This window comes from Anolis carolinensis, chromosome 1 (assembly GCF_035594765.1).
Source record: "Anolis carolinensis isolate JA03-04 chromosome 1, rAnoCar3.1.pri, whole genome shotgun sequence".
NCBI classification, from domain to species: Eukaryota; Metazoa; Chordata; class Lepidosauria; order Squamata; family Dactyloidae; genus Anolis; species Anolis carolinensis.
In genome coordinates, this window is record NC_085841.1 from 78,420,077 (window position 1) to 78,434,203 (window position 14,127).

The 14,127-nt window shown below is 39.3% G+C and overlaps 1 protein-coding gene across 6 annotated transcripts in view; it reads right to left on the reverse strand.

Annotated features, from left to right (window-relative positions):
* Positions 1-13,294, reverse strand: part of stxbp5 (syntaxin binding protein 5) — a 175,714-nt gene extending 162,420 nt beyond the window's left edge. For all 6 annotated transcript variants that reach the window (XM_008123013.3, XM_003215725.4, XM_003215724.4 and 3 more), the window contains exons 1-2: positions 11,998-13,294; positions 10,116-10,213 (exon numbers count right to left, since the gene is read on the reverse strand). In XM_008123013.3, the coding sequence (XP_008121220.2) occupies positions 10,116-10,213; positions 11,998-12,153 (254 nt within the window). In that variant the 5' untranslated portion in view covers positions 12,154-13,294. The remainder of the gene's footprint in view (positions 1-10,115; positions 10,214-11,997) is intronic.
* Between the last annotated feature and the right edge of the window lie 833 nt (positions 13,295-14,127).

Sequence of the window (14,127 nt, forward strand, 5' to 3'; positions counted from 1 at the left end):
CTGTCTGGAATTCCTGTTTTCTGAGTGGTGTTCTTTATAACATAACCCAGAATATCAAAGCAGAATAACCCAAAATATCTGCCTTGATCTGGGTTATCTGAGTCCACACTGCTCTATATCCCAATTCAATATTTGGTGCTAAATTCGCAAATATAGTAATTCCTACATAACATTACCATGTATTGAACTGCTTTTTCTGTTGATTTGTTGTAAAACATGATGTTTTGGTGCTTAATTTGTAAAATCATAATGTAATTTGATGTTTAATAGGCTTTTCCTTAATCCCTCCTTATTATCCAACATTTTCGCTTATCCAACGCTTATATTTTTCAGTTATTGGTTTGGGGGGGGCGCCAAAATTCTGTTCGCTTACACTTGAAAATTACCTCGGGCTGGCCCTGCATGAGTGATAGTATATGATGCTGAAACGTTATTAAATCAATTGTAAGAGTGAGCAGAGGTTTTAACATGAAATGAAAAATTCAGGTAAAGTAGGTTTCAAAAAATCTACTATCTAGTATCTACTGGTAAATATTTAAGGAGAATTTTTTTCTACACGATAGTAAAAATAAGGAGCCAGAGAACACAGAGGTTAATTATTTTCACTTGAGGTAAATATCATTAAACAAGGCTCTATCTAGGATTCTTTCATTGAATTGTTTCCTGTTTAGTATTTCAAGGTCCCATATATACTGATCATTTAATGAAGTGCAAAGCTAGTTTCAAACTGCAGCAACCAGACAACAAACTCCCACCAAATCGAGTTAAAGAAAACGCTTAGTGTGCATCTGTGCTGTGTGGTTTATGTAATCACCATCTGGGCCTTAAACTAGTATTGGGGTTTCCAATATAATAATCTGCACAGCAAAATCATTTTCTTCAATGCTGTTTTGAAACTGAAATAAATGAGATGAATGATCTTTCTTTATTTTTGGGGAAATTCACACACATACAAATATCAAAAAAGAGGTCTCCAGGATGCTCCTTATAATTCAGGAACTTCTTCATAAAGAATTGAAATGTAACAGAACTACACATTTTTTGTCCAAATGCCATGAGGGCATATCTTTTATCTTATTAAATGTTTGAAGGAACTAGAGTTTTAATAACAGTGTCTTTCCTTAATTCTATGGTTACAGAACTAAGTAAAGACAACCATGGTTCTAAATTTTCATTTGGAGAAACACTAACCGTAGTCATTATTATTATTTTATTATTACGGCTGCTTCCATTCACACACAACGTTACATTTAGGAGGATTTGAGTTCTGCCAAACAACAGAAATCAGAACTTCTCACAGGTCGTTAACTGAATATGCAGTGCTGAACAGGAACTGCCAAAAGTGGAAATACTGCTACAGAACTTTCAAAATTATTACACACACAGAGCACTATTTTCTTAGAAATTTTGTTTCAGTGCAACATTTCTCCATCACTTACTATTGTTCCTTTTTCGTAACGTTCTCAGTAATTGCCTCATAACTATTTAGTAGCTCAACTGCAGCTGTTGCAAAATTGAAACCCTTCTCACCGTGCGAGCACTGGGAATGTTCATTGCTTCCTCTTCCTGATAGATCTTCTATTTTAGCTAGTCACCAAATAAGAAGGACATTATTGATTCTATTCTTCCACCAACTACATCTATCCCCCTGCTAAAAACAAAACTGCCCCCCAGTCCAATTTTCTATGCAGGAGGCAGCACATATGTTTGCAGCCCCTTAAATCTGTGAGAATTGACTGTAATCTACACCAGAATTTACAGCATAGTGAAGAAAAGAACAAACTAGTGACAATCTACTGTTTCATCCCCCTCACCATCAATACCTATGAAAATCCTAAGGACAAACTCCACTAAAAAGGTAAATAAATGCTATTTTAAAAATATTAGACTACCACGGTGTTAATTTTATTCAGATTTATAATCCTTGGGAAATGAAACAATCTGAAACAGTTCCAGAAGGAAACAAACATTACACACCACATTAGGACTAAGGTGCATTTTATTCCATTCCAGATGATGCCTGCATTTCAATGCAAAATTTGAGAACTATTAATCAACTTTAACATTACTTTAAAGATATGTATTGAAAGAAGGCAAATTAGGCAGATCAGCTCAATCCTAGAAACAAGAAAAGATGAATAATAAGGATTTGAAGAAATAAGGTCATATAATCTCTTATTCAATATAACCTATAGATACGGCCTTTTTATTTCTCACTAAAGTAGGGTTCGTTGTAGCTTCATTCTTCAAGCCTTTCCCCCAGCAGTATCTTTCCATTCACTTCCTACTTATTCCATCAATTTGTCATCTTAGCAAACCCAATCTGTTTCGAAGGCATATGCAGTTTACTCATGATTTCTATAAAACTGATCGTTTCTGATTTTTAAATAAAAATGCAATTGATGACCTTGGATTACCTATACAAGCAAGTCAGTTACACTCTTGAAAAGAGGCTACAGTATTCCCTCACTAATTTGCAGTTCGCTTTTTGTGGACTCACTGTTTTGTGGTTTTTTAATAAACACTAAAATAATATTATAAATCATATAAAAATATAATTTACAGTGGCGGTGATCTCAGTCAGGTGCGGTTGGCGGGGCAGAGAAGGAATCCAAACAGCAGCGGAAGGAGAAGGAGGCGGTGCCATGTTCCCCTGCCTCTTTCTTCCCTTCTTCCTTTCTTCCCTTCCTTCCTCTCTCCCTCTTTCTACTTCCTTCCTAAGGAGAAGCATAGCGTCCCTACTTCATGGATTTTCACTTATTGCGGGTGGTCCTGGAATGTAAGCCCCACGATAAGTGAGAGAGCACTGTAATTCAAAATTTCCTCTAGTGCAATAGAAACCAAATTCTCGACTGCGTGACAGCCACACATGAAAAAAAAATCTCAAACTAAAATAGAACATCTATTAGGAAGAGGAAGCAAGGAACATTCCCAGTTGTCATATGGTGGGAAGGGTTATAATTTTGGAATAAAACATTCCACAGGAGTCCCCCACTTTACCTTTGTATTGCTTCTTTCTATTTTTTATATATTTTAACAAATAAAACCTTTCAACAGCCTAAAGGCTCAAAATAACAAACATAATTGGAAATTTTGGGCAATTATTATAATCACTACCTGTCTCATGCTAGTTAACAGTCACCAGCAGAGTACTTTGGCTCTCACCCATCTCCTGATAGGAAAGAATCAAACACATGTTGAATACCAGCAGTAGCACAGGATTCCTGCTCATGGGATTCCTACTTTATAATCTTTCCCATTATAGATGTTCAGTGCTAACCTTTCTGTTGTTATCTTTAATACTTTAGTATTAAAAATATTTTTGGGAAGCATGTAACTCCTTGACTGAAACAGCTTCACTGGCTGCAGTCCCATTTCCAGACACAATTCAAAGTGCTGGTTTTGACTTTTAAAGTCCGTATGTGATTTAGGTCAAGACTATCTGAAAACTTGAGTCTTACAATCTTCAGGGTAGTTTTTTTTTTCCTCCTCCCAAGCTTAGTCAATGAGGACACAGGAGAAAGCTCAATCAACACTAACCCCTTAATGCAGTTTCAAATCACTACTGAAGATAGTGGATTCACTGTGTAGAATTCCTGGAACCAGTTTGAGACTCGGATGATAACACAAACCACAAAGCACTGAAGGGGTTTCTTTCCCATGCTTCTGTGAAAGTTTGCCTGGCTGCTAGAGTTTGAAGCTAGCTTAAACTGCATTAAATGGTCGGTATAAATGGGGCCTTTCTGGTGCTCTTAGGCTTTGAAATGTTATCCCTAGTGAGATTCGATCTCACCCCTCTCCTCCTGTTCATTTCACTGCAAGTAAAGACCTCTTTGTTTAAACATGCCGTAAGCCTTGGTTGATATGGATGGGGTGCTTTAACAATTTTAAGTGTTACTGTTTTAAAACTACAATTTTAATGAAACATGTTTTTAACGTTTGTGCTCCATTTTGTCTTACACGTTCTGTTTTAATGTCTAGTAAGAAAAGAAAAATATAAAGAAATAAAAATGTATCCCTTGAATTTCCTCCTCCTGATACTCCTATAAAATATGAGTGATTCAGCCATAGCAATTCCACAATAAACTGCCACCAAGACACAGTTAAGAAAACAAACTTGAATATATAGAACAGAGTTAATAGACTGTATCACCTAGAGAACACTTGTATCATGAAGTTTGCACAGAAAGAAGCATTTCTTCAAAAGGAAGCAAAAGTCCCAAACAAACTAAACCAATTATTTAAAATAAATAATGTGTTTTAATAACTGGCAAGGATTTCAGAGGTTTCAAAATTTTCTAGAGTAAGGCAGGTAGTTTAATTACTTTTACTCAATAGTAACTCCACTAAAATTATTCTTCTGCAATTGCTATTAATAAAAATACTATTAGAAATGTAATTCATAATGTAGTTAAGTTATGCTTGAACTCTATATAACAGGGGTCCCCAAACTTTTTATGCAGAGGGCAGTCCACAATCCTTCAAACTGTTGAGGGGCCAAATTATCATTTGAAAAAAAAATACAAACGAATTCCGATGTACACTACACATGTCTTATTTGTAGTGCAAAAACAACAACAACAACAAGAACAATGAAATAACAATGAAAGAGCAATACAATATTTAAAAATAAAAACAATTTTAACCAACATACATTTATCAGGATTTCAATTGGAAGTGTGGGCCTGCTTATGGCCAATGAGATAGTCAAGTTAATTAGGATTGTTGTTGTTGTTGTTGTGTGCCTTCAAGTCATTTCAGACTTTGGGCGAGCCTAAGTCTAAAATGTATTTATTTATTTACTATATTTATTTACTACATTTGTATCACACCCTTCTCACCCCAAAGGGGACTCAGAGTGGCTTACAAATTATATGTACATACAATATGTTATATTATTACCATAGCACAATATTAGCATTGTATATTACTATATTGAACTATACCACTATACTATAATATTATTAGTAATATATAATATATAATTAATACTATTTTATGGTATTATTATTATTAGTGTTATATTGTATTACATTATAATATTATTATCAATATTATATGTATATACAATATACTATATTATAAAACTGAGGGCGGGGGTCAGGTAAATGACCTTGGAGGGCCGCATCCGACCCCCGGGCCTTAGTTTGGGGACCCCTGCTATATAAGAATGAACTTGATCACTTTTGATAGGTTCACAATGCAACAGAAGTCTCTTGAAGTCAGTTGACTGAGAGATCAATAATTTTATTTGTCTTCTAACCTATTTCTTTGTACAGATTAGAGCAAGACACTCCAGATAATCTACCTCACTAGAGGTATGGAGGATGTATGAAAGAGTCATTTTCAATAAAAGTGGCACAGTTGACTGATCACACTAATTATTTGTAGAAAAGAGATCTTATGTAAATGAGTTCAAAACTGAAGCAATATTTAGCTGGTTGTGCAAATCAACTGCAGCACCAAGCAATCTTGAATGCAAAACACAATAACAGATTACACAAAATTAATGATCATTTAATGATTTGGATGAAAGTGAAAACTAAATGTAACTAAAGTGCTTTATATTTTTAAAATATGTAGGTCTCATGACTGTTAAATATATTTGAATATAATGAATATATGCTGAATATACTAGACAGGGACCTCTCAAATAAAAATTATTTCCATTAGAACTGAAATAACAGAAAGTTGAGATTTTCTTTACATAAACGGAGAAAATTTGTTGCAGTTATGCTCAGGGCAGTAGTCAGAAAAAAAAATTGGGGGGGAGGTTTGAAAATTTCGGGGGGGGGGGGGTTGAACCCCTAGCCGCCCCCTCCCCGGCTACAGACCTGTCAATATCTGCTTGAGATAGTGCCTGGAGGGACTCTTAATTTTGTGTGTCTCATAGACTTAGCATGGGGATTTGGTTAACCAGTTACAATTCATGAGTAAACCAGGGTTTTTTTTAACCTGAAAAATTGGGGGGGGGGGGTTGAACCCCTGACACCCCCCCCCAGCTATAGGCCTGGTTATGCTATATCATTAGCACAGAATATGCATAAAGATGCATACTTAAGTAAGAAATAGACGAACTAGGAAAATGTTCTGGATTATAAAAGGAAAAACAGTTGGTAAAGATTATGGAAATTCAGTGGGAAAAGGAATGACAAATTCTTCTTCAGACTTTCTTCCCAGAACAAACATCGATTAACTACAAATATCGACTAACTGATCTTGCTAGTTGATGGTTGCACTACCTGCATGCAGAATTCTTTATTGTGGAGGGGGTGGATCCCATTTCATCATGTATTTAAGTATCAATATCCCAACTCATTGCACGTGGGACAAGTAAATTCAAAATGTATGGCAATGGGTCTAAAATTCAAGAGTGTATGTTATTTAAACAGATCAATGGCAAGCTTTGCTATATACCTCACCCCCAAGAAAAAAAATGCAAGAATTACCATGTTCTGAAGTAATTGGAATAAAACTTCAGTATTCACTGTGTAAGAAATCAGTACTAAATGCTAAGGTTGCCATAAGTTTACAGGTGATTTGAAGGCATGTAAGTATACACAATGCAAAATTCTATAAGAAAAGCACACATCATATTTTTTAAATTTATGTTGTGATTTGAATTCACCTCAGATGAAGCTATAATATGCTTTCACATTAGTAATGCAATTTGTTGTGAAATACAAGCAGTCCCCGAATTACAAAAATACAACTTACAAATGACTCATAGTTATGAACAGGGTAAGACAAAAGGAAGTGAGAGGAATCTACCTCTTGGAAAGGAAATTCACCCCTGAAAGAGTTATCATGGGGAATGGGTGACTAAACTGAAGCTTTCTCATCAATTCTTGTTTCTACAACAAGCAAAATTTTTCAAAATCCAATAATCACAGGGACAGAAAGTGAGGTGATATCTTCTGAACAGGAGCACAGGTAGCAAAACAAACACTACAGGAGTGCTCACCCTTCCCCTATGCTATCCAAAGCTAAAATATATTTTGGGCTGGAGTTAACGCTTCATACAAATTCAATTTAAGAAGACTCCTACAGAATCCATCTTGTTTGAAACTAACTTGGAGACTGCCTATACAGCACATGTTTCCAAAAGGTACCAAATCTATTTGAATACATTTTACAGGAATTACAAAAACAAAACAAAAAACCAAACAAACATGCATTTTCTTTGTATAAAATGTAATTTTCCAAGCCCTGTACCAAAGTGGCTTGTTACATTTTGATAGTTTTCCTAGCTAACCATGTGCTGCCACCTATAACTCATTTTTCTTTTCTTTTTTTAATTTGGCACATTTTGGAAACAAATTCAAGGTATGTATTTCAATTATACTATTAAAAGAGCTAATTTAGGATTGATACCGCTCTTTTTCATAGACAAACCAAGGGTTAGGAAGAAACACAGTAATAGAGACCACTCAAATATTCTGCAAGGAGAGTAACATCAAATGCAGTCATGAGAAGATTTGTTAATTTATATCAGTGGAACTTTAAGAAAACAACAAACTTGACTGAGCTTTCATGAACAACGAATGTTGAAACAAGGTTTTGTTTCTTTACATAAATTGTTTAATAACTGTAAGTGGTAAAGTAGGCAGGAAACTATATAAACTTTACTATAATACTTTAACTGGGAGCAAGGATTGTGCTTATTTTAGTAGAATTGTTAGAGCAATGTTTCCTTTTAATTTCCCAAGTTAATTCTTCTAAATATGTTGTGTTTAAGAACCTATACTTGCCATGAAGACATTACAGTATCACCGCTTTTCCAAAAATTTTCTATCTATTATTTCACTTGTCCTCCACAGAAGTGCTTGGGAACCTTTCTAGGGACTCCAGTGTGATTCTATAATATATTTTTGCTCAAATATATTTAACTTAAGATTTTCTATACTCCAACATTTCAGGAATCTAGGGGTATGGGGGTCTTGGAAGGTATCCCCTGCTGTTACTGAGGTCATATTGTATTTGTAAAACCACAGTTTAGGCACTTCAGATTGCTATAAGAGGGTGGAATGTACATCAAAAATATAGATAAAATCCATGAAAGAATGTGTTTTGATAGCCCTTTAGTCTTTGTTTTATTCTGTTATAGAAACAAAAAATAAGTTCCTTCTCATTGGTTCCAGTACAACTTTCTATACTGCAGGGACATGCAGTTCATACCTCCTGCCTGCACAGAAGAGCTAAGATGTTAGAAAAGCAGCTATACCAAGCTTCCCTCAGTTCTTCCAAGAAGCATGCTAGAGACTGAAAATATGCTGTTTCAACAGAAAAAAAGGCAACTGTCTTAATGAAAAGTTGTGCACATAATGTATTCCCATTTCTTGTGTCTCCCAGTATAAGTGCCTTTTCTTGGAAAAATGTATTACAGGACCAAGTTTTCTGCTTCCAGCAATAAGGATATTTTATCCCCACATCTTCTCTGACGGAAATCATTGCTCTAGAGTGCTTCATCTCAAATTATCCAACTTCATTCTATATATTTCCAGAACAAGCACCAGACTTCCACCAGGCATGTTTCCAAGAGGAGCCTTACTCACTACTTGCACTTGCCTCATTTTCAACATCACTCTTAAGATGCTATGGAGGCCGATCACTCTCAAAAGCCAGCAAACCTAGAAGTGGCTTTCATTCCCATAAAACAAGGGTAGTTACTGCCATAGTAAAGAACTGCTACACACCATAAACATCAAATGATTTTTGTTTACAACAAAAGAAATATAGGTTTAACACAACACGAAAATTATAAATACTCTAGATGTACAACCTGGCTTTATCAAGGCTTACTCAATTTTAAAATAGCTTTGATTTTCTCACAGAAATGTGGATTAAATGTTTCATTAACATTAAACCCCACCCATTTTAATAGAATTAAAAATAAAAATAAAACATCTACTTTGTAATTTAGGTGTTGTTCAGCTAGAAGAGATTACAGGATAGCATTTTGTTCATACCCAAGTGAACTCTTTATTTAGCTGAGTAGAAGAATAAAGAAGTCAGATACTTTCTACTCCCTATTTTTTTCCTTTTGTGGATATGACATACAGCTAGTGAACACAGTATTCTTAAGCTCTTGTTTACTGATAACATTTAATTAAAAATATAGTTATGACTAAGACACAAGCTTTTCCCCCAAAAATAAACATTTCATACATTTTAGTAAATAAAAACATACACTTTGAAAATTTCATCCATACTAGAAAGCATAATCATAAAGATGTGCAATACACCCATCACGAAATTATTTTGATTTCTACAGTTCTACAACTGTAAATTTGCAACCTTGTATAATACCATGTATGAGTCGCATAACATATAGTCAAACAAAAAATATAAACTCTCTTTTCTCCTAAAGAGGAAACTTAATTTCCAGGTACAATACTCATTTGTTTCTTCTAAAATGAGAACTATAGCATTGCAAAGAGAGACGAGGAACTATAAAGATTTTTTTGTATCTATTTCCAGCTCACAACACAGGTGGCAAAAAGTAGATATGAATCAAGAGTGATCTGCAAATCAGGGAAAAAAAACCCTACTGATTCCCAGCTGTTTCACATTAGCAGCAACAAAATGACTCCCACACTGCAAACATACTCTATGCTACTAAAGAAAAAGGTAAGCAGGAACTGTCTTTTCACCATGAGTTCTTTTAATTTTTGGTTCTCAAAGAAACTTTCCATTTTAAAAATACTTCACTTCTCAATGAATGTATTTTATGCCATGCTCTGGGAAAAATATAGGTTTTTTTATATATAAAAAAAGAGATCCTGGTGTATTATCCATGTTTAACAACTCAAAAAAATAATCACTCTGCATTATGAAGTGTAAATACATTAGACAGACTTTAGCCTATTTTAGTCTATTTTGAAAAAAAAAGTCTCTCATAAAAATCTAACAATGTATTCACCCAAATTTCAGTACACTCACAATAGACCGACAAAAGTAAATACAAAAGAACAATAACTGTGAATTGTTCCCTCCCCCATTCAGATGCATTACCTTACTTGCAGAGTGCTTTGTCACAGTAACTCCAGTACTATACAGTACGCAAGGGCAATCTTCTTAGCAATTTTCTTTTTAGAATATAATAAAAAGGATACAGCCTTAATGCTCCAGTCTGAGTCCCAATCGCAAGTATCTTCTGAACAGGATCAAAAGCCAAGGCCGAAGGCTGATAAGGAAAACCATGGCGTACAGTCTGTCAAGTCAGGCCAGCAAAGCAATGATGGGTCGGGAAGCAGAAGAAAAAAAACCCAAAAAACAAACATATTAAAGCTGTAATTTCATTTTCCTTTCACTTAATCAAGGAACCACAAGTATGTAAGAGAACAGAATGATCTAAATGGCTTTCTACTGCAGAAAAAATGGTGTGGGTTTTACTCAACCCTCTTTGAATATGAAAATACTAAAATGAAACCTCAATTTAATTCTTATGCACATTTAAACAAAACAATCCAGCCATTCACTTCTCAGCTATACTGTATTGCCATCCTAATCTGTAATGCTTTGTATAGATTGTGATTAGGACATCTGTAACAGAGTCTATGACAGTCCCCAGGAAATGTGATGATGCAGCCAGTCTTGTAAATTATATGACCACCAATTATTAAAATGGCTCTTCAGAGAGCCATCACTATTTCTCAGAAGTGGGCTTTGAATGTTATGAATTTGCTATCCCAGTAGCTATCAAGAAACCTCTTCTACGCATACCTTTCTGCAACCATTAATTGCAATGAAAATCCAAGTCCTTCTCATTTTATCATTACAGAAATAAATGCACCTCTGCTCACATTTTGTGGCATTCAAGAGTAGTAGAATTCCACATATGTAAAAACAGTACCACCCCCCCCCCCCCAAAAAAAAAGACCTTTAATTGGTGTAACTGGTGTAAGGATTCAGTTAATGTGGAAAGAGGATTCCGTGCAGGTACCAGTAGCCAAACAAGAATGTTAGTTTTATTATTATTTTAATCTTCAAGCTACCCCACACCCCAGTATTCAAGGCGTGTATTCAATCCACAAGCATGCCACGCTACAGCAGCATAGGCCACAGGTGTTGTAAAGGTAGAGATGAGCATTAACATCCACATCATGTTGTATTTCCATTTGACACAGCTGGTGAATTAATCCGCTGCATCATCGTTTTGGAATTTAGGCTTCAACTGTTTACTGTACCACAGAAATTCTGCCCACCCCACTCCCCCCCCCCATCCTCAAATCACTTAGGGACCTTCTACACAGCCCTATGTCCCAGAATATCAAGGGAGAAAATCCCACAATATGTGCTTTGAAAAGGGGCCCTTCCACACAGCCCCATATCCCAGAATATCAAGGCAAACTCCCACATTATCTGCGTGTGGACTGAGATAATGTACAAAGCAGATATTGTGAGATTTTCTGCCTTGATATTCTGGGATATATGGCTGTGTGGAAGGGCCCTGGGTTATCCGAGTCCACACTCAGATAATGTGGGATTTTCTGCCTTGATATTCTGGGGTACAGGGCTGTGTGGAAGGGCTCTTAGAGGGGCATTCCCAATGTTTTCCCTGAGTTGCATTCACCCAGACCTTTCAAAACGCCTCTATAGTGCCAGTAATGCAGATAATTTGGCACCCATCAAAGACAGACAGTCTCTCTCTGACTTCAGCACCAATGCAACCCCCGCCCCTTCTTAGGTGGAGCGGGGAGGGAGAGAGGAAGGAAGCAGCTCAAAATATATTATACCTATGCATTTCAGGAATCGCCTAAAAATGCAAAGGGGCAAATCAGCTATGGGCAAGGAAGAGACTCCAAAATTATAATAATGAAACCATCATATAGCGTCATCGATGCTTGCTTCCATGTATATGGATAGCCTCCAAAGCATAGAGGTGTCCAGAGCCTGCAGAACCCATCATGGCTACATCACCACCACCCTCACCCTCTTCCTCCCTCCGGGCTGCTGTTAAAGGGCTGCAGCATCCTCCTCCTCCTCCTCCTTCACCTTGCAGAGCTGGAAGTGCTCCGACTGGAGGGTCTCCGGGATGTCGTTTTCCCGGGTCGCAGGCTGCGGCTGCTGCGAGGAGGTGGAAGCCGAGGAAGACGACGACGAGCCGGCTGTCAGGCCGTCCAGGACCTTCCTGATGTTGAATTTCCTCATGGTCTCTCCAGCGGCGGCGCACCCTGTTCTTCCTCTTCTTCCTCTTCCTCCTCCTCTTCTCCACCCGCCTCTTGCCGTGGCTCCTGCTCCCGCCTTGTCACACACTCCTCATCGAAAACCACAGCAGGGGCGAGCCCAGGGAAGCAGGAGGAAGAAAGCAGGCGGGGGGAGGAAGAACAGAACCCCGCAAATAAATAATAGAAAAAAGGAGTGGAGGAGAGGAGGAAAAGACAGGGAGGTGGAATGGAAAGAGTCTCCCCTCCCTCCCTTCATCCAACCATTATGGACACCAGGAGTTGTAATGAGGGAAAGGGGGTTAGGAGGGAGGGAGAGGAGGAGGGAGAGGGCAGGGCAGCGCCTCTGATCTCAGTGGGAAGGGGGAGAGGAAGCAATGACAGGAAGCAAGTCAAGGAGGGAAGGCTGAGGAGGCGAGATTCGCAGCAGCAGGAGCAGCAACGCCGCAGAAATAACAGCAGCAGCAGAAACAGCAGCAGCAGCACTCCCTTCTGCTGTAGACACGAGCCTTTCTGCCCCAGCCAGCTGTGGGGCTGTGACAACGAAGACGACGACGACGCCTTTTCTCCCCTCAGGCCTCCTCCTCCGAGGCTGTGAAGGAGCCAGAGTCCGCCGCGCCTAATGAATGCCGCCTCTTCCTCTTCCTCCGGCTTCCTTCCTTCCTTCCCTCCCTCCTCGAAGTGACAGCAGCCGCGACGGCCGCCTCAGCTTCCCACCCCTTTCCCCTCCTCCTTTTTCCCGCCTCGCAGAAGAAGACGACGACGACGTCGACGAGGAGGAAGGAGAGGAGCTGGCGCCGCAGCAGCCGCGGCTGTCATCCCGCTCCTCAGAGGCTCCCCTCAAGGGCCGAGGCTGCTTTCCTCACAGCAGCGGCTGGATGTGGTCTCCCCCCTTCTTCCTCTTCTTCCTGCTCCTCCTCAGTGCGGCGCCTGGCCCCGGAGGAGCGTCACCAGCGGCGCTTCGTGGCGGTGCCGCCGGCTGCCACACGCCCCCACAAGCCCCATCCTCCGCCGCCTCCTCCTCCTCGGGCCTAGTCCCTGCTCCCCGCCGCCTAGAAACCGCTTCCACCACTAGCGGCGGCGCCCCCTCCTCCTCTTCCTCCTCCTCCGCGTTGCCTCCTTCGGCTGCTACTGCTGCTGCTACTGCTGGTGGTGGTGGCAGAGCAGAGGCGGTCAAGGCGCGGAGCATGCGCGCTGCCAGGCCTCCGGCAGGCACCCGGATGTGGCTGCCTATTTGTTGTTGTTTGTGGGGTTGTTGCGGCGGCGGCGCGAGAAGGGGGGGGGGGGCGTGGATAGAGTATTGGGCTCCCTAAGGTGCAGGAAGGGCCCGGGAAGGGTGGGCTGTTCGTATTCTCAATGTGTGCCTGCCTTTCGAGGAAAGGTTTTTTTCCCCCTGTGCAATTGGGAATAAATGGACCGTGCTGCTTTCCTATTTTGGCTAAAAAGGAGGTTGGCATCCTGGCACCTTTGCCCCAACTTGAGGGGTTTCGTGCACAGCATAGGATCTGACTGTGGTTCCTTCTTTTCCTGTAGTGTATAGGGTCCAGCTGCAATGCCAGAAAGACAGCTTAATGGTGTAATATTAGAAAATAATGATAATTTCCTTGGCAGCCACTTCTCCACAAAATACAACATCTCCTGAGCTCTGCGAGTGCAGCATTTTTCCAAATGAAGGAAGTATTTGAGGATCAGGACGTCTGCAGGGCTACCAAGGTGCTTGTTTATAAAGCTGCTGTTCTCCCAGCCCTGTTATACACCTACAAAATGACTGCAGACATCACACTCAATTCCTGGAACTATTCCATCAGCGTTGCCTCTGAAAAATCCTGAAAATCTCTTGGGAATACAGGCGAACAAATGTCAGTGTGCTGGAAGAAGTGAAGACCACAAGGATTGAAGTGATGCTCCTATGCCATCAACTCCGCTGGACTGGCCACGTTGTCCAAATGCCTGATCACCA